Source organism: Dama dama, chromosome 33 (assembly GCF_033118175.1).
Source record: "Dama dama isolate Ldn47 chromosome 33, ASM3311817v1, whole genome shotgun sequence".
NCBI lineage: Eukaryota > Metazoa > Chordata > Mammalia > Artiodactyla > Cervidae > Dama > Dama dama.
Window position 1 is genome coordinate 38,816,348 of NC_083713.1, and position 24,666 is coordinate 38,841,013.

At 38.9% G+C, this 24,666-nt stretch overlaps 1 protein-coding gene across 2 annotated transcripts in view; it reads left to right on the forward strand.

The window, feature by feature from the left end:
• PLA2R1 (phospholipase A2 receptor 1) overlaps window positions 1-24,666 on the forward strand; it is a 120,320-nt gene that overhangs the window by 69,645 nt on the left and 26,009 nt on the right. For both annotated transcript variants that reach the window (XM_061135344.1, XM_061135343.1), the window contains exons 12-17: window positions 5,371-5,573; window positions 7,632-7,777; window positions 12,504-12,588; window positions 15,180-15,312; window positions 15,874-15,909; window positions 16,557-16,714. In XM_061135344.1, coding sequence (XP_060991327.1) covers window positions 5,371-5,573; window positions 7,632-7,777; window positions 12,504-12,588; window positions 15,180-15,312; window positions 15,874-15,909; window positions 16,557-16,714 — 761 coding nt within the window. The remainder of the gene's footprint in view (window positions 1-5,370; window positions 5,574-7,631; window positions 7,778-12,503; window positions 12,589-15,179; window positions 15,313-15,873; window positions 15,910-16,556; window positions 16,715-24,666) is intronic.

A 24,666-nucleotide genomic window follows, 5' to 3' on the forward strand; every position in this document is an offset into this window, starting at 1 on the left:
AATTAACTATAATTTCATAGCATCATAAATCTTCAGTTAATGCTTGAATTTCTAAATGATTCATAACCATTATATAATGTATATTATGGCTTGTTTGAATAAAGATTAAAAAAAAAGGTGCATACATTGTAATTAGTGGATGGATCTCCTAAAGTATGTTTTCCTCTCTAGGTTTCCCTTTTCCTTGCCCCCTGTCATTTTTGAAAATTTTATTTGTTGATGCAAATGTATTGTTTGTCCTGTAGTTTCCTGCAGTCTGGACTTTTTGATTATATCCCCATAACACACTGAAAATGTGTTACTCTATTCTTCGTATTTCTCATAAAATTAACATTTTTATTTTTAAAAAGTTAGAGTCAGAGACCTGACCCAAATCATAGATTCTTATTTTTTTAGAAAGACCATTTCATTTTCTCACTATTTGCAAGTTAGAAGCCATTAATGACTGATGCATTAATGAGTTGATTGATTCATTAGGGGCTTCTTCATAGCTGGGATATTTCTATTAAGAAACAATTTCTTGCTATCTTTACTAAAACAACAGCAAAGCGACTATGGCATTCTGTATATTAAGAGAAGTAACCATTCAGGTAAAAACAGTTTTGATCCATACTAACTAGTACTACTGATTAAAGAGAAAGATGATGAATAGGGCCTTTCTCATTTAGGGAAAAGCTAATGCATTAGAAACCTAAATGTACCTTGTATTTATATTAAGGATTCAATATATATGGAGGTTGCTATAAATGATGAAAGGAAGCAGGTTAATCTATCCTTTAAGGTATTCAAAAAAGCCTTTCCAAATACTATTAGAGCTTCACAGGTGTTTTATAGAAAAAAATAAAACGGAAATCACAATTTTGCATCCATCCATAACTCAGGCTCTGTGAAAAAAGTTGTTTCTTTATCTAGATACTACTGTGAGAAAGAAGTGCTTCACTCACAGGATAACTCCAAAGTATTGCCCCCAATTGTCTCAAGTCAATGGAAATCTTCTGTCAGTGACAAGGCGAATGGGATTGCTGTAGAGCAGGTCAGATCTATTTTCTTGAAAGTGCCCTATACATGGCAAAGGGGGACCCTATCCATCCAACAGATGGATAATTATCCATTTTAAGTCTCATCAGAATCCTGAAATGAACCAACACCTAAATGAGAATGAACAGCCTAATTTCTGAGTACCCTTTTGGTATTTTCATATCTTTTTATAAGTATATAAGTAACTGTCATACACACTAAAATGTGATAGTAGATCTCAAGGAAATACTTTGGGTTCACAAAGGAGAGAAGTATGACCAGGGGAAAGAGAAGACTCCATGGTAATGGAGGAGCATAATTAGAGGGGAAGTTTCAATTATTCATTCAATAGTTATTTATTGAATGTCCACCTCCTCTGCACCTTGACATTATCTCATGGTAGACTCAGTTAAATCTGGTTTCAAGTTCCAGATCAACCCTATTGAACTATTATGTGGCCCTAGACAAGATACTACACCTCTGAGCCTTGGTTTTTCCATTAGCCAACTATAGACACTAATATCCACCTCAAAGAGGTTTTTCAAGTTAAACAGGGAAAAGACCATATAAAATGCCTAATGTGGTCTCAGGCAGATAAGCAGAACTCCATGAAAGCTCACCTTTCCTGACCCAAAAGCTTCACTTTTCTCCATGGAGAAGAAGAGAGAGATGAAAGAACCCTGAGCAGAAGACTTGAGATTACGGATGTTAAAGGGTTGCTGCAGGCAAGGGGAAATAAGCAGATAGGCGCAAGGAAAACGATTGTCTAAAGGCCCAGTTATGATTCCCTCCTGCCCCGAGGCCACACATAGATTCGGTTTGTTTGTTTTCAGGTATTTGGCCAGAGAGGTGAAAGATGGAACTTTTCCCAGGTTGGTTCAATTTGCTATAAGGCTAGATAACATTGCCAAATTGAAGGAACTAGGATAGTGAATTGGAATTTCTCAATTGACTGAAAGTGTTCCCATTCATGTTTGATGGAGAGAGGAAAAGCAGGTAGAGGGAGGCTAAGGCAAGTAAGGAGAATCAGCTCAAATGTCAGATTCACCACTAAGGGACAGAAGGAATGTTGCTCTTGCCCAATGGGAGATGAGTTACCAAATTTGAGAACAATTAGTCTGGGAGAAGAAACACCTGTGCTCTTTCCCACACCCTACCCTTGTTATTTGGCTTTACAAGCATCCTCACAACATGAGGTTATAAATTTGGTTTATCTCTTTCTTAGCCCAGTCTCCCCTTATTATACCACTTCACTGCTTCCTTGGGGCTGAGACTCTAAAATTTAGGTCAAATGTTCCATTAAGTTAACCATTTTAGAATACCAATAAAACCCCAGCAGTACTTTTTATCTTCATAGCAGTTTGCAAACATCTCCTTCTTCACTAATGAAGAAAAGTTGAATATCTAGTGTTTAAAACCAAAGCTATTTAATCACTGTCTGATGTGGGAAAGTAAGACAAAATGCAAGACCAACAAAAAAGTATATTGCATTTTAAACTTGCTGATTTGAGCTTTTAAAAATTCTTTGAACACTCAGGCAGAACTTGTGCCACAAAAATCCCAGCTTTTATAATGAAAACAGCCAAAATAAAAATAGAAGCAACATCTTAGGAATGGTTCTAGCCCTTTATATCTCTCACAGGGCTTCTTAATACATTATTTTATTTTTATTTATGAAAATTCATAAAAAGAAAAGGAATTATTGCCCTCGTGTTTTAGACACAGGCTTTTGTGTTTAATTAACCAGTTTGAGGTTTGAGTTACTAAATATTTGTGCTGGGACTAGAACCCCACAATTTAGGCCCCAAGTCAAAGGCTGCTGAGAAGAAAGGATGGAGGAGTCAGGTGAGAGTTGTGTGTTTCTCCTGCTCTTTCAACCAGAGCAATTCTCTCCATAGATATATTAGGTTTTTGGCTTCCACGTGGATTTCCACAGTTCAATTTCATTAGAATTTCATTGCACAGAGCAGGCAGCATCTCCACTATTGTTCATGACTCAGCTAAACTGTGAGCTGCATTCCCAAATTACACTCAACAGGCCTCCAATGCTCCCTTCTTGGCAGGGGCAGTATGCTATACTCTGTCCCCTGCCTGGCCCCCCCACCCTCCATCCTGAACACCAACTAGTTCCTCTGGCCAGTGGAGTCAACTGATGGCCTTTATATGGACCAACTCTCTCTCTTGACTTCAGTTTCTTCTACTTGTCATACAATCATGTTTACTTGTTTATGACTGGTCATTTTCACCTCTGTGGGTTTCTGTGACCATCACCGTGTGTACATACGTAAGACTATGAGCTTCCTGCAAGTGCCTAACACAGGGTATGCACCCAGGTATGACTGAAGACATGAACACTCATGCTTTCGCTTCTTTGCTCTTTCTCCTCTTTCACAAACACCTTTCCATTTCTCTAGGAGGGGCTCTTTGTACATCTTCCTCTGTCTTCTTCCTTCTCATTCCACTTTTCATTATCCCTCTGTTTAGTCTTTTTATTAGTGTGCATGTGTGTGCTAAGTCACTTCAGTCGTCTCCAACTCTGCAACCCCATGGACTACATAGCCCATCAGGCTCCTCTGTCCATGGGATTTCCCAAGCAAGAATACTGGAGTGGATTGCCATTCCATTCTGTAGGGGATCTTCCCAACCCAGGGATCAAACCCTTTATCTCCTGTTTCTCTGGCACTGCAAGCGGATTCATTATTGCTGAGCCACTGGAGAAGCCCTTCTATCAGCATAAAACAACACAAACATGGCTGGCAAGGATAATGCCAATTACCCTGTATCTACAGAAATTGAAGCCATGACTTCTGAAGGGAAATTCAGCAAGACAAATATCTAGTGCCAAGTAACTATACTTTTTAAAGTGCCTTTAGTTTAAGAGTCATCACAAGTCTTCATATGCTTCATCTATAATCATTTACTTTTTTACAAGCACCGCTTGAAAACTCTTTTCTCCTTTTAACATCCTCCAAAATGTAGCTCAGATGTCTCTACTTGCAAATACTTTACCGATGTCCTGAGGCAGACTCCATCACCCTTTCTGAGGTCTCCCCACAGAAATGTTAACGCACACCGTTACTATAGCACTTCACACAGTATGTCTGCTACAATTAATCCTTTATTTGTTTGCGTCTCACACTCAACTATAAGAATTGGGTTTTGTCTTGTCCTTTTATCTCAATCAGCTAATAATATACAGCCTAGTCTGGTATTCTCAGGTGGCTCAGTCAGTGAAGAATCCACCTGTGATGCAGGAGACATGGGCTCAATCCCTGGATTGGGAAGATCCTCTGGAGAAGGAAATGGCAACCCACTCCAGTATTCTTGCCTGAGAAATCCCATGGACAGAGGAGCCTGGCAGACTATAGTCCATGGGGTCAAAAGAGTGACTTAGTGACTAAACCACCACCACTGGTATGTAGATGTAGATAAACAATTTTGTTGTTGTTGCTGAATGTTGATTTAGTTCATTGAATGATCACTCCGGATTCAAGAAAAAAAAAAAGCCTCATTTTTACTCAATTTTTGTTCTATTTTTGGAGGGGATTTTCTACTATTCACTGAAATTTGAAGTGTATTTTTCAGCTACCATATGAGTTGTATACATTTGATGACAAACCTGAGAATCTTAACCTAGAAATTGTTTTTATGGGAAAATATGCTTCATTTTCCAGTATGTTCAAACATACACAAAAGAATAAAATGGGGCCTGCCCATAACAAGATGGTTTTTCCCTGATGTCTGCCCCCACTGCTGCCCCCAGAATTTCACCCCATTTGGAATATACTTCATTCTCCCATAGTGAGGTGAGGTTCTCTGTTGAGTACCTCACACACTGCCTGACTCCATCATCGATGTATTTTTCCCTGTTGAATCAATTTCTCAGAGGATCAGCACCATGCATTTTTCATTGCTAATTTTTCATAGTAGTGTTTGAAAGCACAGTGTACAGGGTAGCTGCTCAATAAATCGTGAGTTAAGATTTCCTCTGCACAGTTAAAAAGCCCAATAATTCAAAGTAGAGGCATGTTGGCATTTGATGAGATATGAGGGATATTTTCGGTCCCACATTGGAACAGCACCTGATTGCCCATCATTTGCCATCTGAGCTCAAAATGCCCAAATTTCAGGCTGCATAGTCTCTCTTCTCTCACTTTTCGATCTACTATTCTTTTCTCCAGAGATGAAGAGAAATGAGATGATCATGCCGCTAAAGCATCCTTTTTCATCTTTATTGTTCTGGTCTGGGTGCTTCATTACAAGATGTCAATTACCCAACACTCTAAAGAGCTGTCTTCCAAGCACAAAATGTTCTAGTGGTCTGGTAGTACAGTGTTGTTTTCTGCTTTTTAGGCTACAGTGGTGGCTGTGTTGTCATGCGAGGGAGGAGCCACCCTGGTCGCTGGGAAGTGAAGGACTGTAGACACTTTAAGGCGATGTCCCTGTGCAAGCAACCAGTGGAAAATCGGGAGAAAACCAAGCAAGAAGAAGGATGGCCCTTTCACCCCTGCTATTTGGATTGGGAGTCAGAGCCTGGCCTGGCCAGTTGCTTCAAGGTAATGTGAAAGTTACATGGGCATTCTCAATGGAACCAACATTATTTCAACTTTGTCCGTGTATCCTGAGTTCCTTTATTCCAGAACAGTGCCTGGCAGACAGCAGGCAGTTAATATTTGTTGGCTGTCTCCATCCCTTCAGTTATATTCCAAAATAATTTTTAAGTCAAAGTGTTGACAGATCCTGGTGACACCAAGGCCTCCTCATGAGGACTGATATTAAGGCTCCAGTCAATATTATTCTTATTGCCTACAAATGGACAAGGCAGACACTCACTGGGTATGGAAATGGTACAATTCCATATTGTCTGTAAGCCAATGAATAAAGTTCTTATTATGGAATAATGCCATTCTGCTGCCAAGAATAGCTTTGGCAGCTTTTGATGATCAAAAGTTTATGTATATATGTTTTGTGTGAAGAAATGTCTTTTTGCAAATCATCTTCAGATCCTAGATTTAAGTCAGTGTCTATTATCTTCTCAGAAATATATTTTTGAAATATGATGTTCTTGTTTGGTGGCTTTATCTTTGGTTCATCATATAAATAGAGATTTCCAAAATGCTGGGAGAAAGTTCTTCTCTGGCACATGGGCACATGAAGAGCAGAATAGAGACAGCCTCTGTCTCTAGAAATATTGCAGTCTCATAAATGGCTTGTGAATGCACTCAATTTACATGTATACATGTCTAATCCTACATTAAATTCATGGAATAATGGGCCCAGGAGTAACCCCACAGAGCAATAAGTTAAACCTTGGAAATGAGTATACTGCAGCATGCAGTGAGATGGGGTGATTTACCCAAGATCACAATTATTTATTGACAGAATAAATTCCTGGTGTTGGGACTACCTGTCCAGTGCTTTTTCTACTACACATTACCCTGATACATCAACAAATATATGGTGTGTTTGATAGGCATAGCGGTAGGACTTATGAAGTTAAAGTGATTTGAAAAAAAGGTTCCCAGAGGAGGTGAGTTTTGACATATAATTTAAAAGACGGAAAGTCTTTGCTGTGGTCCATAGGACTGGAAAGGCCATTCATTCTGGTCTCAGCAAATTAGAGCCTGGTGAAGCCTGGCTGCAGGGTGCCCGCCTGGCATCAGAGACTCAAGCATAGCATCAGACAGTTAAAAATGAGGAAGGTACAGAGGTCTGGGATCTGAAGCTCTGGCTCATTGGCTCCTCACACTTGACCTTAAATAAAGTCAAAAGCATACTTTCCATTTGACCGACTTCTTCATGCCACTTGGAGGACAGCTGAGAAACAACAATTTAGGTACAGCTAAGACCCAAAGGCCCTAGAAATATAGGTGGCACTAGTGGTAAAGAACCTGCCTGCCAGTGCAGGGGACATGAGAGATGCAGGCTCGACCCCTGGGTCAGGAAGATACCCTGAAAGAGAGTATGGCAACCCACTCCAGTATTCTTGCCTAGAGAATCCCATGGACAGAGGAGCCTGGTGGGCCATGGTCCATGGGGTCACAAAGAGTTGGACATGACTAAGCATATAAAGAGCACACAAGACTCAAAGCCCTAGAAATATACCTGCCTTAGGTTTCAGGTCTCATTTCTCATTTCTTCCCCTGAGTCAGCCAGATTCCTTCAGCCACGGAATATTGGGTCTAATCCTAGCTCTGCTAGTCTGTGGCTGTGTTGACCTGAAATTTGTAACCTGAACTTGTAACCTGAAATTTGTTGACCTGAAATTGTAAATTTCTCTTAGCCTGACTCTCCTCATCTCTTGACAAACATTTTACTAAGGGACAAGCATATACCAGTCATAGGATATTTAGGAGGGGGGCAAAAAGAATTCTTATGGAGGAAAAGAGTCCTCATCATATCCTCCTCACATCTTTGTTTTGAGAATAAAATGATATAATAGTTTTTAGACAAATAGATACATTTTAGTTCAATAAATGTTATTTCTCCTTTCTCGGTCAAGCCTTTAATGTAGAATAATGACAACAATTATATTACTGTAATCCTTTTGTCCAGAGTTAAACAGCCTTATGTTATTTATTATTGTGTCAACCTTTTTCCCTTTTTCTATACAGGTATTTCATAGTGAAAAAGTCCTGATGAGAAGAACATGGAGAGAAGCTGAAGAATTTTGTGAAGAATTTGGAGCTCATCTTGCAAGCTTTGCCCATATTGAGGAAGAGAATTTTGTGAATGAGCTTTTATATTCAAAATTCAATCGGTAAATACTTGTTAATTTTGAAAAATTGCAGTCAAATATTTTGTCTCCCAGTGATGACTTCTTAGGGTTGAGTATTCCAAATATTTGGAGTGTTTGGGATATTCAAAACCTCAAGTATTTAAGTTTAAAACCAACAAGCAACTAGTTGTGACAGCAAAATACATACTTAAAATTTTATATTTATATTGCACTAAGTTCTCATTCCATAAAACAATGAACAAAGTAATGATTGTTTTGATACTTGAAATCTTTTCTGTGTGCCTCATAACAGAATTTTAGAGTTTTTCTGCCAAGTTCAGAAATTACCTATCCCAGTGATTTTCCAAGTGTTACGTGAAGGTCTGAAGGGTCCTGAACCCCCAGAGCAGAAGTGATATCTGAGGGTCTGGAACGTCCTGAACCCCTAGAGCAGGAGAGGTCAAGTGGGCAGTCAGCTTCTTGTTCACTGACTCGAGTCACGAGAGTAGGTCCAACCGACTTCACTTCCAGGTGTTTTGGATGCAGAAGGGATCCGTGTGAGATTTTGTTTGAAAAAAAGAAAGTCTCACTAATTTTTTAAAAAAATCCCAATCCAACCTTCTAATGTTACATTTGAGGAAAGAGGCATTCACTTGTTTGCATCCATCTTGCAAGTTTACAGAATCTTCAATTCTGTGAAGTTAGAAAATCAATCAAATTTAAATTTGAAGAAACACAAGAGGTCTTGTGCTACCTCCAGTCCACTAGGGGAATTTCTTCTACCAAATGCCTATGGCCATCTACCGTCTACATAATTCTTTTCAGTTTCAAAGTGCTCCTTACTTGGGATATAATCCATTCCATTGTTGGAGGCTAGTTTCAAAGATCAACTTTGTAGTAAGCCAGAGCAATACAGATCAAGTCTACTCAATTTTCAAATATTTGAAAACAGCCATCATGTTCTCTTTTAGCACGCCTTCTCATTCCTTGGCCTCTTACTGTAGAATGTTCTTGTCTTAGCATGTATTTTGGGAATGTCTTCTGTGAAAGGGACACTACTATGTGCATGAAAGTGAAAGTGATAGCCGCTCAGTCGTGTCTGACTCTTTGTGACCCCATGGACTGTGGCCTGCCAGGCTCCTCTGTCCATGGGATTGTGCAGGCAAGAATATTGGAGTGGGTTGCCATGCCCTCCTCCAGGAGAATCTTCCCAACCCAGGGATCGAACCCAGGTCTCCTGCACTGCAGATGGATTCTTTACCATCTGAGCCACCAGCGATGCATGGGTGGCTGGAAAATGCAACAGATGTGACACAAAATCCTACCCCTGAGGATGTTGTGGTCTGAGAGGAGGAGGGGCGGCACACTTTCATTCATTTATTTTAACACAAACAAATATAACACTGAGTACTGTGTTCCAAGCTCTGGAAGTCCGAAGTCTCAATGAAACACTTATCTGAATCTCTGAGAAAATCCAGAACTACTTTTTGAGGGAAATCCTGGCCTACCCCATAAGTTTCCTTTAGGACCCTCCCCTAAGAAGGTTAATGTGTAACACCACCAAATTATTCACCTCTAGCGTCTATAAAAATGACCTTAAAGGTGGTACTATCTTCCAATGTGTGTCTCATGGAGTACTCCAGGGGAAATAGGGGGATTTTGTGGTCAAATATGTTTGCAAAACAAGGTGCTATCTTGGAAATTTGCCATATACATTAGTATTGTAAAGGCTTCTAGAAGGAAGCTCTTTCTTTGACCACAAAACTTTTTTTTTTTTTTTTTTTTTTTGATACCACTTATCTAAAATGCCATAGAACTGCTAGGCCCTGCAGGAAATGCTGGCCTGAGACCATGGTTCCCAAACTTGGCTGATTCTCACACTCACTTGGGAAACTTGATAACAAGGCGCCCTCTAGTCTCATGCCAGGGCTGCTGAGTCAGACAGATTCTCTGAGGCTGAGGAAAAGTTCAAGAAGCTTCCTGGTTTATTGGATTGCTAGTCATGTATGGGGCCTCAGATCCAAGGGAGATATGATCATCTCCACTGTTATAAGTTGTAACTTGGCTTCATGACCTCAGTTCAGTCAGTTCAGTTCAGTCGCTCAGTCGTGTCTGACTTTTTGCAACCCCATGGACTGCAGCATGCCAGGCCTCCCTGTCCATCACCAACTCCCAGAGTCTACTCAAACTCATGTCCACTGAGTCAGTGATGCCATCCAACCATCTCATCCTCTGTCATCCCCTTCTCCTGCTTTCAATCTTTCCCAGCATCAGGGTCTTTTTAAATGAGTCAGTTCTTCACATCAGGTGGCCAAAGTATTGGAGTTTCAGCTTCAGCATCAGTCCTTCCAATGAACACCCAGGATTGATCTCCTGTAGGATGGACTGGCTGAATCTCCTTGCAGTCCAAGGGACTCTCAAGGGTCTTCTCCAACACCACAGTTCAAAAGCATCAATTCTTCAGCACTTAGCTTTCTTTATAGTCCAACTCTCACATCCATACATGACTACTGGAAAAACCATAGCTTTGACTAGATGGACCTTTGTTGGCAAAGTAATATCTCTGCCTTTTAATATGCTGTCTAGGTTGGTCATAACTTTTCTTCCAAGGAGCAAGTGTCTTTTAATTTCATGGCTGCAGTCACCATCTGCGGTGATTTTGGAGCCCAAGAAATAAAGTCTGCCACTGTTTCCCCATCTATTTCCCATGAAGTGATGGGACCAGATGCCATGATCTTAGTTTTCTGAATGTTGAGTATTAAGCCAACTTTTTTCACTCTCCTCTTTCACTTTCATCAAGAGGCTCTTTACTTCCTCTTTGTTCTCTGCCACAAGGGTGGTGTCATCTGCAAATCTGATTTGATATTTGTCTTGGCAATCTTGATTCCAGCTTGTGCTTCTTCCAGCCCAGCGTTTCTCATGATGTACTCTGCATATAAGTTAAATAAGCAGGGTGACAATATACAGCCTTGACATACCCCTTTCCCTAATTGGAACCAGTCTGTTGTTTCATGTCCAGTTCTAACTGTTGCTTCCTGACCTGCATACAGATTTCTCAAGAGGCAGATCAGTTGGTCTGGTATTCTCATCTCTTTAAGAATTTTCCAGAGTTTGTTGTGGTCTACACAATCAAAGGCTCAGCCCCTTGTAAAACATCCTTTCATACTTGTATATTGTAAGGTCTGCCCTATGAAACAATACATGCAAACTGCCTCCAAGTTTGCTGTAACATCAAGTTTCATTATATCACTTCTGTTTATATAAATTCTCACACTTGGAATGTCTCACAGAATTCAGTGTCAAGTATCTATCAAATTATTGATATTCACAAAATCACACCTAATCACAAAAGCTATATAATGTACATTCTACTCTTTGTTCAAGACTGCCAGGGAGTTCAGCCAAATCTCATGCTTAATGATACCAAATAAACCATCATTTATTAACAATAATTAATAATAATATTAGTAATTAGTATAATAATAAAAATTAATAATAATAATTAATAATGCTCATCATTAGCATAGTGCTTCTTCTTCTTCCTATGGCACTGTTTTTCTATTTTTATTTTCATCATATATTAACTAGTTAAATTATACAACTTTAGGCAATTGTTGGAGAGAAAATAAATACCAGTTCATATTCTAGGAGTGAGTATATGGCAGGAAAAATGTAGAACCCTGAATTCAGTGAGAAAAAGAATAAAAACTTCTCAGCACAGGGAGAGTGATGTGGGTCTTCAGCCTGGTCACTGAGATGAATCTGCCTAGCTTAAGCTTCAGGCAGCATTCTCGCCTTCCCACAACCTTGAGTGTAAGCTATAATCATGGCAGTGACCAGTGGGTCTCAGCGATGCTGGAACTTTCCAAGTCACATTTTACTTTCATTTGTATCATTCAGCAAAAAGAGCTCAAACCTCTGAGGAGATACTTCACAATAGGCTTGTTTCTGTGCACTAAGGAAAATAAAGCCTCTGTCATGACTTCTCAATCCTTTAAATCTTTAATTCTTCAAAATTATCCTCAGAAAATTGTCTTAGTGAGATGGTTCATTGTAGTATTAGCCTTTATTGCTTGATGTATTGAATACTCTGTGGTTTAACATATTGCTCCACCACATAATAGGAGGGAAGATGGCTCTCTGTGGGGCTTCTCATGAAGTCTAACCAGTGGTGATGGCTGAAGTTAATCTACCATGCCTCAGACTGATTCATCGTGGAGTTATTTACCCTGGGATATGGTTGGAGGAACCAAACCCGCTGTAAACCTTTTATTAAATGGTGGTGGTGGTGATTAACCCTCAGAGAGTACATGAACATTTGACAAAAGAACAACAAACATAGAAAAGTAATATAGATATGCAGTAAAGTAGTAAATAAATAAGGAAAAGTTGGGAAAAGATGTTCCCAAATTTCTTACCAACTCACTTTCATGTATTCTTGCCCTAATTGAAAGGTGTTGCCATTCCTAACGACCATGAGAAAGCCATATTCTCAATATGGGCAGACTTTTCTTCCAACTGCCCATCCCCAGTGAGCATACCATACAAACCAAGAGAGGTGGGAAGTGAGATTATTCTTTGCTCAGTTCATTTTATAGCTCTGGTTTTGCTTACGGGAAATGGTCAATAAATGCTTGCTCACTTATCAGTTCTGCTAGTCGTGTCAGCTGTCTCCTGCATAACTAAATACTTCAAAGAATTTTTGAACCTGTTACATAATATTGTGAATTCATTGCAAAGGGTCAAGTTTTAGTTTTTCTCTTCACAGGACAGAAGAAAGGCAGTTCTGGATTGGATTTAATAAAAGAAACCCACTGAATGCTGGTTCTTGGGAATGGTCTGATGGAACTCCTGTAAGTCTTTCCAAGCTGGAGAAAAGGAGATGAATTTAAAGCAGGTGGCCCTGGAACCACTTGGTAAACCAACCAAGAGAATCTGGAAAGAACAGCCATGTTCCCTATGACTCAGACCTAAATCAAAAACTGCCCCAGACCTTGGTATTAAAAGAGTTATTTCAGCAAGGTCTTGAGAAACCTTTGCTAGCCAGATAGTTCCAAAGCTAGCTATAAAATCTCATCCTAAAAGGAAATCAAAATCTCTGAAAAAGCCCTGAAAACCATCTCCCATGTGAAGAATCTCCAGCAGAGAAGCAACTATTCTTTAAAATAATACCATGCTTCCTTTGCCCCATCCTCCCTCTCCTGCATAGCACCTGATCATATGAGGGTGAGACCCTTGTCTATGTCACAGTGAAAAGAAATATCTTCAGTTTCTCTCACTTTAAAAGAACAGAAATGCCAGGTTTAAGAAGCTGCACCTCCTTCTCAGTCAAAGAAAATTATTTGGGGGGAAAAAAAATTGTTTCTCATTCAGCCTCTTATGTGTAAAAGCCTCATGTAGGAAAGAAGGAACTCACAATTACATTTTTTTTTCAGGCACTATGAGGATTTCTGAGATCTTCCTCATGATAGGGAAAAAAAAACAGAAGCAGTAACCCAAATTAAAATGAGATCCATCTGAAGGCACAAGAAAAATCAAATTGTATAGTTTCACCAGTGAACTGGGGTTAGCAACAGCCTGCAGTAAGCATTTAATACAGCTCCTATTCATTGAGCCCCAGTTAGGTTCTGAGCACTGAGCTGAGTGCAACCCTGCATCATCTCTTTTCATCATTACAGTGATTCAACATAGTGGGTGTTAAACTGATTAAGTAGTTTGCCTAAAATAATACATAAGAGAGACAGCATTTGTATATAGGTTGTCTGCCTCCAAAGCCACAATGTCATAAAGTCTCCTCATTGGCAAAAATAGCAGCAGCCAAACTTTGACATAGTAAAGATCAATAGGGAAAAGGGATCTTTAGACCTGATACATAGATGGTGTTCAAATCTGTAGCAAGGAAATGGTTTTCAGAAAAACTATATGCTTAAGTGGGACTAATGAGTGTGCTAGTTGAAAAAAAAACAAACACAATACCACGCCAGTACTGCTTCTTTGACAAAGGCACCAGGACCAGAGGTCAGGAAGAGATCTTGGAGATGACCTAGCCTCATCTATCTATTCTGCTGATGAAGAAGCCAAGGCCCAGAGAGTGGAAGGGGCATAACGCAGGGTTGACCTGCCCCATTAATGGCAGCCACCACATAGCACAGTTGGGTGGTTACCATCAATATGGCACTTGGAAAATAAAATGTGGTGCATAGAGGCTGACAATGTCTTTTAGTAAAACAAACAAACTTATAAGTAATAGGAGAGGCATAGACAATTTGGTTCAGAATCAATGAGATAAAGCCATGAAGCAGTGGACTGAGTCCCTCACCACTTACCACTGGATAGAATAAGTATCAAACTCATGCCATTCTCTGAATCTGAGCTTTATATATATATATAAAGGTTAGATGAATTATTGCATGACTTTGGACATATTTGAAGGTGAGTATGTGGTGGTGGTTTAGTCGCTAAATTGTGTCAAACTATAGACTTCCCTGGTGGCTCAGACGCTAAAAAGTCTGTCTACAATGTGTTTTGAGACCCGGGTTCAATCCCTGGGTAGGGACGATCCCCTGGAGAAGGAAATGGCAACCCACTCCATTACTCTTGCCTGGAGAATCCCATGGATGGAGGAACCTGGTAGGCTACAGTCCATGGGGTCGCAAAGAGTCGGAGACGACTGAGTGACTTCATACACATTGCGACCTCATGGACGATATAGCCTGCCAGGCTCCTCTGCCCATGGGATTTCCCAGGCAAGAATACTGGAGTGGCTTGCCATTTCCTTCTCCAGGGGATATTCCCAACCCAGGGATCGAACCTGTGTCTCCTGCATTGCAGGCAGATTCTTTACCCCTAAGCTACCAGGGAAGCATAAATTGTTTCAAAACCCTCTTTTTTTTCAGATTTTTACCTCAGTCTTACTCATGGTCTGTCCACATTTCTGTCAAGTAGTCATTAAATCATTGAGAAGTTTGAATCTCTAGTCAATACTCCTGTTGTATCATCATTCATAGAAATAGATAGTTTCTTGATTAAAGCTAGGGTTGACTTAGAAGTTAGTATTAGAGACTGAAAGCAAAAGAATCTACATCAAAGATGAGATTCAATTCTGAAAGATCCTTGAGCCACTAAAAATGGATCCCAGAGTTAGCCTAACCTTAAGTGAGAAAACAGTGCAAGTTCATCTGACTTATTCCTTCTGGAGAAAGGAGTAGCATGCCTCTTTTTAAAAAAACAAAACAAAACAAAAAAACAGAAAAAGAATCTTCAAGAAAAAATGCTGAAGTTTTCATTAGCTTGCTTTTCACAAATGTGAAACCACCTTTAACTGGCATCATGACTTGCTTACTCCAGAAGTCTGTTGTGATTTTCTACAGGGCTGCCTTTTTGATCATTTGAAACCTTTTGTGGGGAATCAGTATTAAGGAATAATGAACTTCATCTGCTGCAGGTTGTCTCTTCATTTTTAGACAATTCTTATTTTGGAGAAGATGCAAGAAATTGTGCTGTTTATAAGGCAAATAAAACATTGCTACCCTCATACTGTGGTTCCAAACGTGAATGGATATGCAAAATTCCAAGAGGTAAACATATTAAGATCTTTACTATTTGTTTGCTTTCTAATCATCTATAGCATTTTCCCAAGGCAACAGTTACAGAGGTCTAAAATTTAAGCAGTCTGGACCACAGTACCAACAACCTTCATGATGGACTAGATTGCACCATTTTAGAAAAATATGTATATCATGGTGGAATGAGAAAAAATGATACCAGTGCAGTATGCTAAGCTAGTGGGAAATGAAGATAACTGCCATGTTGTGGAGTATCGTCTTTTGCAAGTACAACCTGGAAGAAATGTCACTGTGACATTACAAACAAACAAAATGACTTACCAGATGAGTAAGTTAAAGCACCGGCACAGTGTGTGACAGACAATAAGTGCTCACAACATTTTTTCCTTAACCAGAGCGCTCTCTTGAGCCTCCTCTTCAAGTAGGAGAACTGATCACTTTCCAAACAACATCTGGTTCTCAATAATCTTTTAAAAAGCAAAGTCCAAAATATTGTGTTTAGGCCTGAAGTAATTCAGAGATAGTACATCTGAAAATAAACATCACTCACACTGGCTTGCTTTTATTTTACAGATGTGAGACCCAAGGTTCCGCCCTGGTATCAGTATGGTAAGAACTACTCCTGAATTTCTAACTTTATGCTACTTTATACCATTACTCTGTTATTACATAGCACCAATGGAGTTACTCTTTTCTTGTGTCAATTAGGAACTAATTTGTTCAAATTAACCATTCATAAATAATCAAACTAGGGACTTCTTTTGTGGTTCAGTGAGTAAGACTCAACACTCCCAATACAAGAGGCCCTGGTTTCATCCCTGGTCAGGGAGCTAGATTCCACATGCTGCAACTAACTAATGATCCCACATGCCACAACAAAGAGGGAAGATCCCACGTGCCACAACTAAGACCCAGTGCAGCCAAATAAATAAATACATATTTTTTTAAATCAAAATGTCATTAAGTATTACTAAAGACTAATATCATAGCTTAACTCCATTTTTATGGCACATGATTTTAAAATATGCATCTAGCCCAGACTTTGGAATATATGTGTTTCATATATGAAAGAGACCAGTGAAAATAAGTAAACTGTATACTTATGTATGTGTGGGACTAGGTGTATTCACACACATTTTCTTAATGTTGAGTGACTAAATTACACATGTGAGGTCAATCATAGCACACCCTGTTTAAGTTTGCATTATATTGCTCAATAACTGTTGTATCACTTCCATTGCTTATTTCTCTTTCAGATGCACCCTGGCTCTTTTATCAGGATGCAGAGTACCTTTTTCATATTTCTGCCTCAGAATGGTCCTCCTTTGAGTTTGTCTGTGGCTGGCTGCGCAGTGATATTCTCACTATTCATTCTGCACATGAACAAGAATTCATCCACAGCAAAATAAGAGCGGTACTTAAATTCGATTAACTATGAGAAACTCAGAGCTTAACTCCTTCTTCAGTCCTTGAGGAGTTTTGTTTTCAAAAGACTTCAGACATTGATTTGTTTCATTGAAAGTCTTAGATTTTTAAGAATTGTTTTTCCTCCTGTTACAAAGATTTAGAGGAAATAATGGAAACACAGGTTTACTATGCTCGTGAGTTATTTCACTTCTCATGCTTTTTTAGCAATAAGGATGAGTGAGTAGCATTTTATTGTTTTGTGAGGTTCATTCCATCATTCAATGCATATTTATTCTGAATCTACAATTCTAGGGACTGAGGTTTTATCAGTGCTTACAATAGATCAAATTTCTACCCACCTGGAGCTTATAGTCTAGTCTAGGAAGAAACACTGCAAGCAATGCAAGTAAATAGGACTACGTAGTATTTTAGAAAAAGATAAGTGGATAGAGGCATGCAGGAAGATAAAACACTGATGACGGACAAGGACTACTAGGAGGTGCATGCTGTTGTAAAATTCCAAATTTTACTCATAAGAGTATAATATTTTTTAGACTCTATACAGAAAATGATAAGGAGTGGGTCTACATTTCAACTTCAGATAAAGACTGGACTTAATCCTTTGAGAAGCTAGGCTAATTAGAAAGGAGCATGAAAAATCTGTTAAATATGAAATAGACTACTAAGGAATAGTGTCAGGTTTGCAGTGTATTCCTTCAGCAAGCATTTATTGAGCATTAGCTTTGTCTCAGGCACTGTGGTATTTGCCAAGGACACAAAAATGTCAAGGACACAAAAATGAGATATAGTCAGTGTCTTTAAAAAGCTGGAAATAACACGATGTAGTAAGAGAAAAGAGAGCAGTCTATACAGATTACCAAGGGGGCACCAGGGAGGAACAACCTCATTCCTAATTTTCCCTAGGAAACTGTTAAAGGTAAGAGAGAGTCTTTTTTCTTTTTCCATAATTTAACATTATTTCATGGTCTCCAGGAATCCTTTATTAATCTATCATCTTTTCATATGTTTGTAAGTTAACTGTTAAAAAGAAGTTTTATGTTAAAGCATCCTTGACTTGTAAGAGAAATGTCTTCCCTCCCATCTCATAGGGTTTTCCTGTCTCTGTAATTCTCTTTGATACACATACAGTGAGGAGGATGCAGGTTGGGTCCACTACTGAGTTTTGATGGAAAAGCCAAGAACCAGAGGGGTTAGGTGATGACTGCACTGCCCCACAGAGACACAGTAGCAGACCAACCAGGAGAATAGGATATTCCCTAGTATCGGTTCATGCATTATATTACTACTCTTCATCTCCTACATATGGAACACTCAAGTCAAAACCAGAACATTAAGTATCAACGAGTTATATATCACGACCTCAGAAAATACATTTGTTTCTTTAGCTAGACGGCAGAGGCAGACTCCTTGCCCCAAGTGGCAGTAATAAGAGACCAGGTGAACGGCTAAAAACCAATCTATCAACATGTAAAGGGCACATCCCAAAAGGAAGTGATCATTGGCCAATACTTACTGTAACAGTGTCAAGCACTGCGAAGCACTAATGTTTAATGGCATTCAATCTTTCTAAGAACTCCCTGTGGGAAGTCTGTCATCAGCAGATTTTACAGATGAGGAAGCTAAGACTCTAAAGAGGTGAAACAACTTTGTTACACAGCAGCTATTTGGAATTTGGAAGTGAACCCAAGTCATCTGACTTAAAAGGTCATTTTCAAAAACCTCTGTGGGCAGCAGAATAGCATATGCCTTATATTAAAACAATCCAGCCTCCGAAAAGTAGCCCTTGTATATTGTTAGTGGAAATGTAAATCGGTGCAGCCACTATGGAAAACAGCACAAAGCTTCCTCAAAGAATCCAACAAGTCCACTCCTAGGTATATATCTGAAAAAAGTAAATACACTAATTTTAAAAGATACATGCACCCCAATGTTCATCATTTAGTTCAATTCAGTTGCTCGGTCCTGTCCCACTCTTTGCTACCCCATGGACTGCAGCACGCCAGGCTTTTCTGTCCATCACCAACTCCCGGAGCTTGCTCAAACTCATGTCCATTGAGTCACTGATGCCATCCAACCATCTCATCCTCTGTCGTCCCCTTCTCCTCCTGCCTTCAATCTTTCCCAGCATCAGGGTCTTTTCAAATGAGTCAGTTCTTCACATCAGGTGACCAAAGTATTGGAGTTTCAACTTTAGTATCAGTCCTTCCAATGAATATTCAGGACTGATCTCCTTTAGGATGGACAGGTTGGATCTCCTTGCAGTCCAAGGGACTCTCAAGAGTCTTCTCCAACACCACAGTTCAAAAGCATCAATTCTTCGGTGCTCAGCTTTCTTTATGGTCCAACTCTCATATCTATACATGACTACTGGAAAAACCATAGCTTTGACTAAATGGACATTTGGGGGCAAAGTAAGTGTCTCTGCTTTTTTAATGTGCTAGCTAGGTTGGTCATAGCTTTTCTTCCAAGAAGCAAGCGTCTTTTAATTTCATGGCTGCAGTCACCATCTGTAGTGATTTTGGAGCCTAAGAAAATAAAGTCTGTCACTGCTTCCGCTGTTTCCCCATCTATTTGCCATGAAGTGATGTGACTGGATGCCATGATCTAGTTAGTGAATGTTGAATTTTAAGCCAGCTTTTTCACTCTCTTTCACTTTTATCAAGAAGTTCTTTTGTTCCTCTTTGCTCTCTGCCACAAGGGTGGTGTCATCTGCATATCTGAGGTTATTGATATTTATCTCAGCAATTTTGATTCCAGCTTGGGCTTCATCCAGCCTGGCATTTTGCATGCTGTACTCTGCATATAAGTTAAATAAGCAGGGTGACAATATAGAGCCTTGACGTACCCTTTTCCCAATGTGGAACCAGTCCATTGTTCTGTGTCTGGTTCTAACTGTTGCTTCTTGACCTGCATACAGATTTCTCAGGAGGCAGGTCAGGTGGTCTGGTATTCCCATCTCTTTTAGAATTTTCTAGTTTGTCATGATTCACACAGTCAAAAGCTTTAGTGTAGTCAGTGAAGCAGAAGTAGATGTTTTTCTGGAATTATATTACTTTTTCTATGATCCATCGGATGTTGGCAATTTGATCTCTGATTGCTCTGCCTTTTCTAAATCCAGCTTGAATATCTGGAAGTTCTCAGTTCATGTACTATTGAAGCCTGGCTTGGAGAATTTTGAGCATTACTTTGCTAGCGTGTGAGATGAGTGCAACTGAGCGGGAGCTTGAACATTCTTTGGCATTGCCTTTCTTTGTAATTAAAATGAAAACTGACTTTTCCAGTCCTGTGGCCACTGCTGAGTTTTCCAAATTTGTTGGCGTATTGAGTGCAGCACTTTCACAGCATTGTCTTTTAGGATTTGAAATAGCTCAGCTGGAAAAAAAAAAAAAAAGAAATAGCTCAGCTGGAATTCCATCACCTCCACTAGCTTTGCTCATAGTGATGCTTCCTAAGGCCCACTTGACCTCACACTCCAGAATGTCTGGCTCTAGGTGAGTGATCACAGCATCATGGTTATCTGGGTCATTAAGATCTTTTTTGTATAGTTCTTCTGTGTATTCTTGCCACCTCTTCTTAATATCTTCTGCTTCTGTTAGGTCCATACAATTTCTGTCTTTTACTGTGCCCATCTTTGTATGAAATGTTTCCCTGGTATCTCTAACTTTCTTGAAGAGATCTCTAGTCTTTCCCATTCTATTGTTTTCCTCTATTTCTTTGCACTGATCACTGAGGAAAGCTTTCTTACCTCTCCTTGCTATTCTTTGGAACTCTGCATTCAAATGCGTATATCTCTCCTTTTCTCCTTGGCCCTTTAATTCTCTTCTTTTCTCAGCTATTTGTAAGGCCTCATCAGACAACCATTTTGCCTTTTTGCATTTCTTTTTCTTGGGGATGTTTTTGATCACAGCCTCCTATACAATGTTTTGAACCTCCATCCGTAGTTCTTCAGGCACTCTGTCTATTAGATCTAATCCCTTGAATCTATTTCTCACTTCCACTGTATAAACGTAAGGGATTTGATTTAGGTCATACCTGAATTGTCTAGTGGTTTTCCCTACTTTCTTCAATTTAAGTCTGAATTTGGCAATAAGGAGTTCATGGTCTGAGCCAAAGTCAGCTCCCTGTCTTGTTTTTGCTGACTATATATAGCCTCTCCATCTTTGGCAGATAATCAGTCTGACTTTGGTGTTGACCATCTGGTGATATCCATGTGTAGAGTCTTCTCTTGTGTTGTTGGAAGAGGGTGTTTGCTCTGACTGGTGTGTTCTCTTGGCAAAATTCGTTAGTCTTTCTCCTGCTTCACTTTGTACTGCAAGGCCAAACTAGCTTGTTACTCCAGGTATCTCTTGACTATGTACTTTTGCATTCCAGTCCCCTGTGATGAAAAGGACATCTTTTTTGTGTGTTGGTTCTAGAAGGTCTTGTAGGTCCTCATAGAACCATTCAACTTCAGCTTCTTTGGCATCAGTGATTGGGGCATAGACTTAGATTACTGTGATATTGAATGGTTTGCCTTGGATTCAAACAGAGATCATTCTGTCATTTTTGAGATTGCACCCAAGTACTGCATTTTGGACTCTTTTGTTGACTATGAGGCCTCCTAGATTTATTCCAAGGGATTCATGCCCACAGTAGTAAATGTGATGGTCATCTGTATTAAATTTGCCCGTTCCAGTCCATTTTAGTTCACTGATCCCTAAAATGTTGATGTTCACTCTTGCCATCTCCTGTTTGACCACTTCCAATTTAAACCTTAACTGATGGACCTAACATTCCAGGTTCCTATGCAATATTGTTCTTTACAGCATCAGACTTTACTTCTGTCATCAATCACATCCACAACTGGGTGTTGTTTTTGTTTTGGCTCAGCCTCTTCATTCTTTACTGGGCGCTTCTCCAGTAGCATATTGGGCACCTACCAACCTGGGAAGTTCTCCTTTCAGTGTCATATCTTTTTGCCTTTTTAAAAGGCATGTTCATGGGGTTCTCAAGGCAAGAATACTGAAGTGGTTTGCCATTCCCTTCTCCAGTGGACCACATTTTGTCAATAGCCAAGATAGGAAAATAATCTAAGTGTCCATCAACAGATAAGTGAATAAAGATGTGTCATATATATACAGTGGAATATTAGTCATAAAAACAATGAAATTTTGCCATTTGCAACAACATATATGGACCAAGAGGGTATGGTGCTTCATAAAGTAAGTTAGAGAAAGATAAATACTGTGTGGTATCACTTACATGTGGAATCTAAAAAATAAAACAAATGATGAATATAACAAAATAGAAACAAACTCATAGATACAGAAAATGAACTAGTGATGATCACTGGGGAGAAGAAAAAGGGAGGGGCAAGATAACGGTAGAGGATTAAGAAGTATAACCTACTATGTATAAAATAAATAAGCTTCAAGGATATATTATACACAGGGAAATATAGCCATTGTTTTATAATCAATTTAGTGGAGTATAATCTGTAAAAAATTTTGAATCACTATGTTATACACATGAAACTAATATACTATTGTAAATTAACTATACCTCAATTTTTTAATTAATTAAAAATAATATAAAATCCCTCCCCAAATGATAGCTGCCATCTCTGTCTCAGACATGAACAGTGAAGAACTTCTTTGATCCTTCCAGCAGAGCTTAGGTCTTTGGAGAACCTCTGTATTCTTCTCTTTTCACCTTTTCCTTAATTCACTCTCTCAGTCTTTGGTGGTTGGGAAGCCAGTGGGAATTAATACCCGAGTTAATACCTCTCATGGAATGGAATAGTAAAACCCCATGGGCTTAGCCATTTAAGAAGGCTTAGCCAATGCCATGATCTAGAGTTGAGGATTAGATCTAGTGATCCCAAACCAGACAAACCCTGTGGTGTCTTAGATGGTAAAAGTGTTACCCAGCCTATGACCATGTTGATACAGAATGTTCTTTCAGTATTACAGGTGAGTGGCTGACTGATCCAACACCACAGTGCGCTACAGAAGGAAGTTATCAGAGGGTAAAGATTGGGGAGACACAGAATGGGGCAAGGGAGCCAAAGGGAATGGGTATCAATTTAGAGAAAAGAATGCTGTATAATTCTAAAGCAGTTCTTCCTCCTGCATAATTTGTAGCTATTAGGCAATTTTTGTTCAAGGCAGTGGTAGTATTTATGGTAACCTACATTTCTTAGGTCAGTCCAGAAGTTCTGGATGAGGAACTAAACATGTAGGGGTCATACCATTCATTTTTGTGGCACACCCATCCTATAATTGCAGGAAGAATAGAAGTAATTAAATATTTTTAAAGTTACGTATGTATTGTATAGCTTCTCTACAAAGAACAGTAACTCAGAAATATGAAAGACAAAAATACCATTCTTTTGGGGAGTAGAAGAACTAATTATTGAGAAAGAAAACTGGATGCAGTTTTTTAAAAGGCTGAAGCAGAATTTTTTTAATAGAATGTTTCCATCTTGGAAAAGTGATGAGGCATAATTTCCTCTTTGACTAACAGAAGACCACAAGACATGATCAGAGGGAATGTTTGAGAACAAATTTTTTGAGTCATCTTATTAGTCAGATCAATGCCAAAAAAATAAAAACAATGAGCACTTTATGAGTTGTTTGACATGAACTAATATTGTCATGCTCTGTTGTGCAATAAATATTTGCATTTCAAAATTGCAATTTACCCTCATTTTTTCAATTCTATTTCAAAAAATTTCTAACAAAAGTATATAAAATCTACTAGTCATCCCCCCAAATCTGGTGTTTTAAATCCTTAAAATAATTTGGTTTTGCTATTTTTATGGAAACATTTTAAGAGATAACAGGTTGTTCTCCCTTATATTGCTTTGTAGATTAGTATGTTGGATATTACTGTGGGTTATTTGTTTATGGTAAGTGTTCTTTCCATATGATGCTATCTATAATGAATGCTTGTAACAAAACATAATTGATATTATGAAGTCCATTGTTGTATAACATTTTTTATACAAAAGAATACTAGTATCTTTTATTGTTGTGGTTTTACACCTAAACTGAAATTCACAACACCTATTTTTCACATTGGATTTTTCCACTCTGAGTATTTTCTAACTTGACCTACGAAGTTCTGTCCCATGTCACAATGGGTTGTGATGTACCACGTGGAGGATTACCATGCTATAATTGAGGTGGTAATAAATATGCCACTTAAGATGCGGTAGTTGTAATTTTTCTTTAGAGATCCTTAATTGGGGCAATGAACAATCAGACCATGATTTCCACTATTGTTGCACCCGAGACCTCTTTAGATTGAATGAAATGGTTGTGGTTCTCCCACTGAGTTCACAGCCAGTCTCCATGGACCCATTCCAAAGGCTGACAATAGGAGCCTAAATTCAGCATGTAAGAACATGTCCATGAAACAACACCTCAGGGAGCCAAAATTACAGTCGCTCCATCTTGCATTATTCACAAATTGCTGATGTGGCAGACAGCCACGCTGGTTAAGGAGTAAAAATACTCGTGTATAAATTAGAATGTTAGAGAGCTATTAGGTTCTGCTGTATGATGACTTGAAATTCACATGGAAAAATATACATATATTTTTAAATGCATATCCAAGTCTTTACAGAAGAAATGAAAGTGAAAATTTACATGTATAAGGCCTTCAAATTGACAGGATTTTAGCATAAAAAATTAAGTTACATTTCACACACAGCACACACACAATAAAGAATATTGATTTAGAGGCCTTAGAGAAATCCTTAATGCCTCTTCTTCCTTTATAGTTGAAGAGGGAATTTCAATTTCCTGGGTCATAAGTCCAGTATTACATCTGGTCTAATGTGTATATGCACATGCATGTCTGTGATGTTTCAAGTTTATTCTTTATTGTACTGAGATCTATGTGATAAATAATGGCATAAATTAATAAAATATAGAAAGGATAATTTTCTAGTTG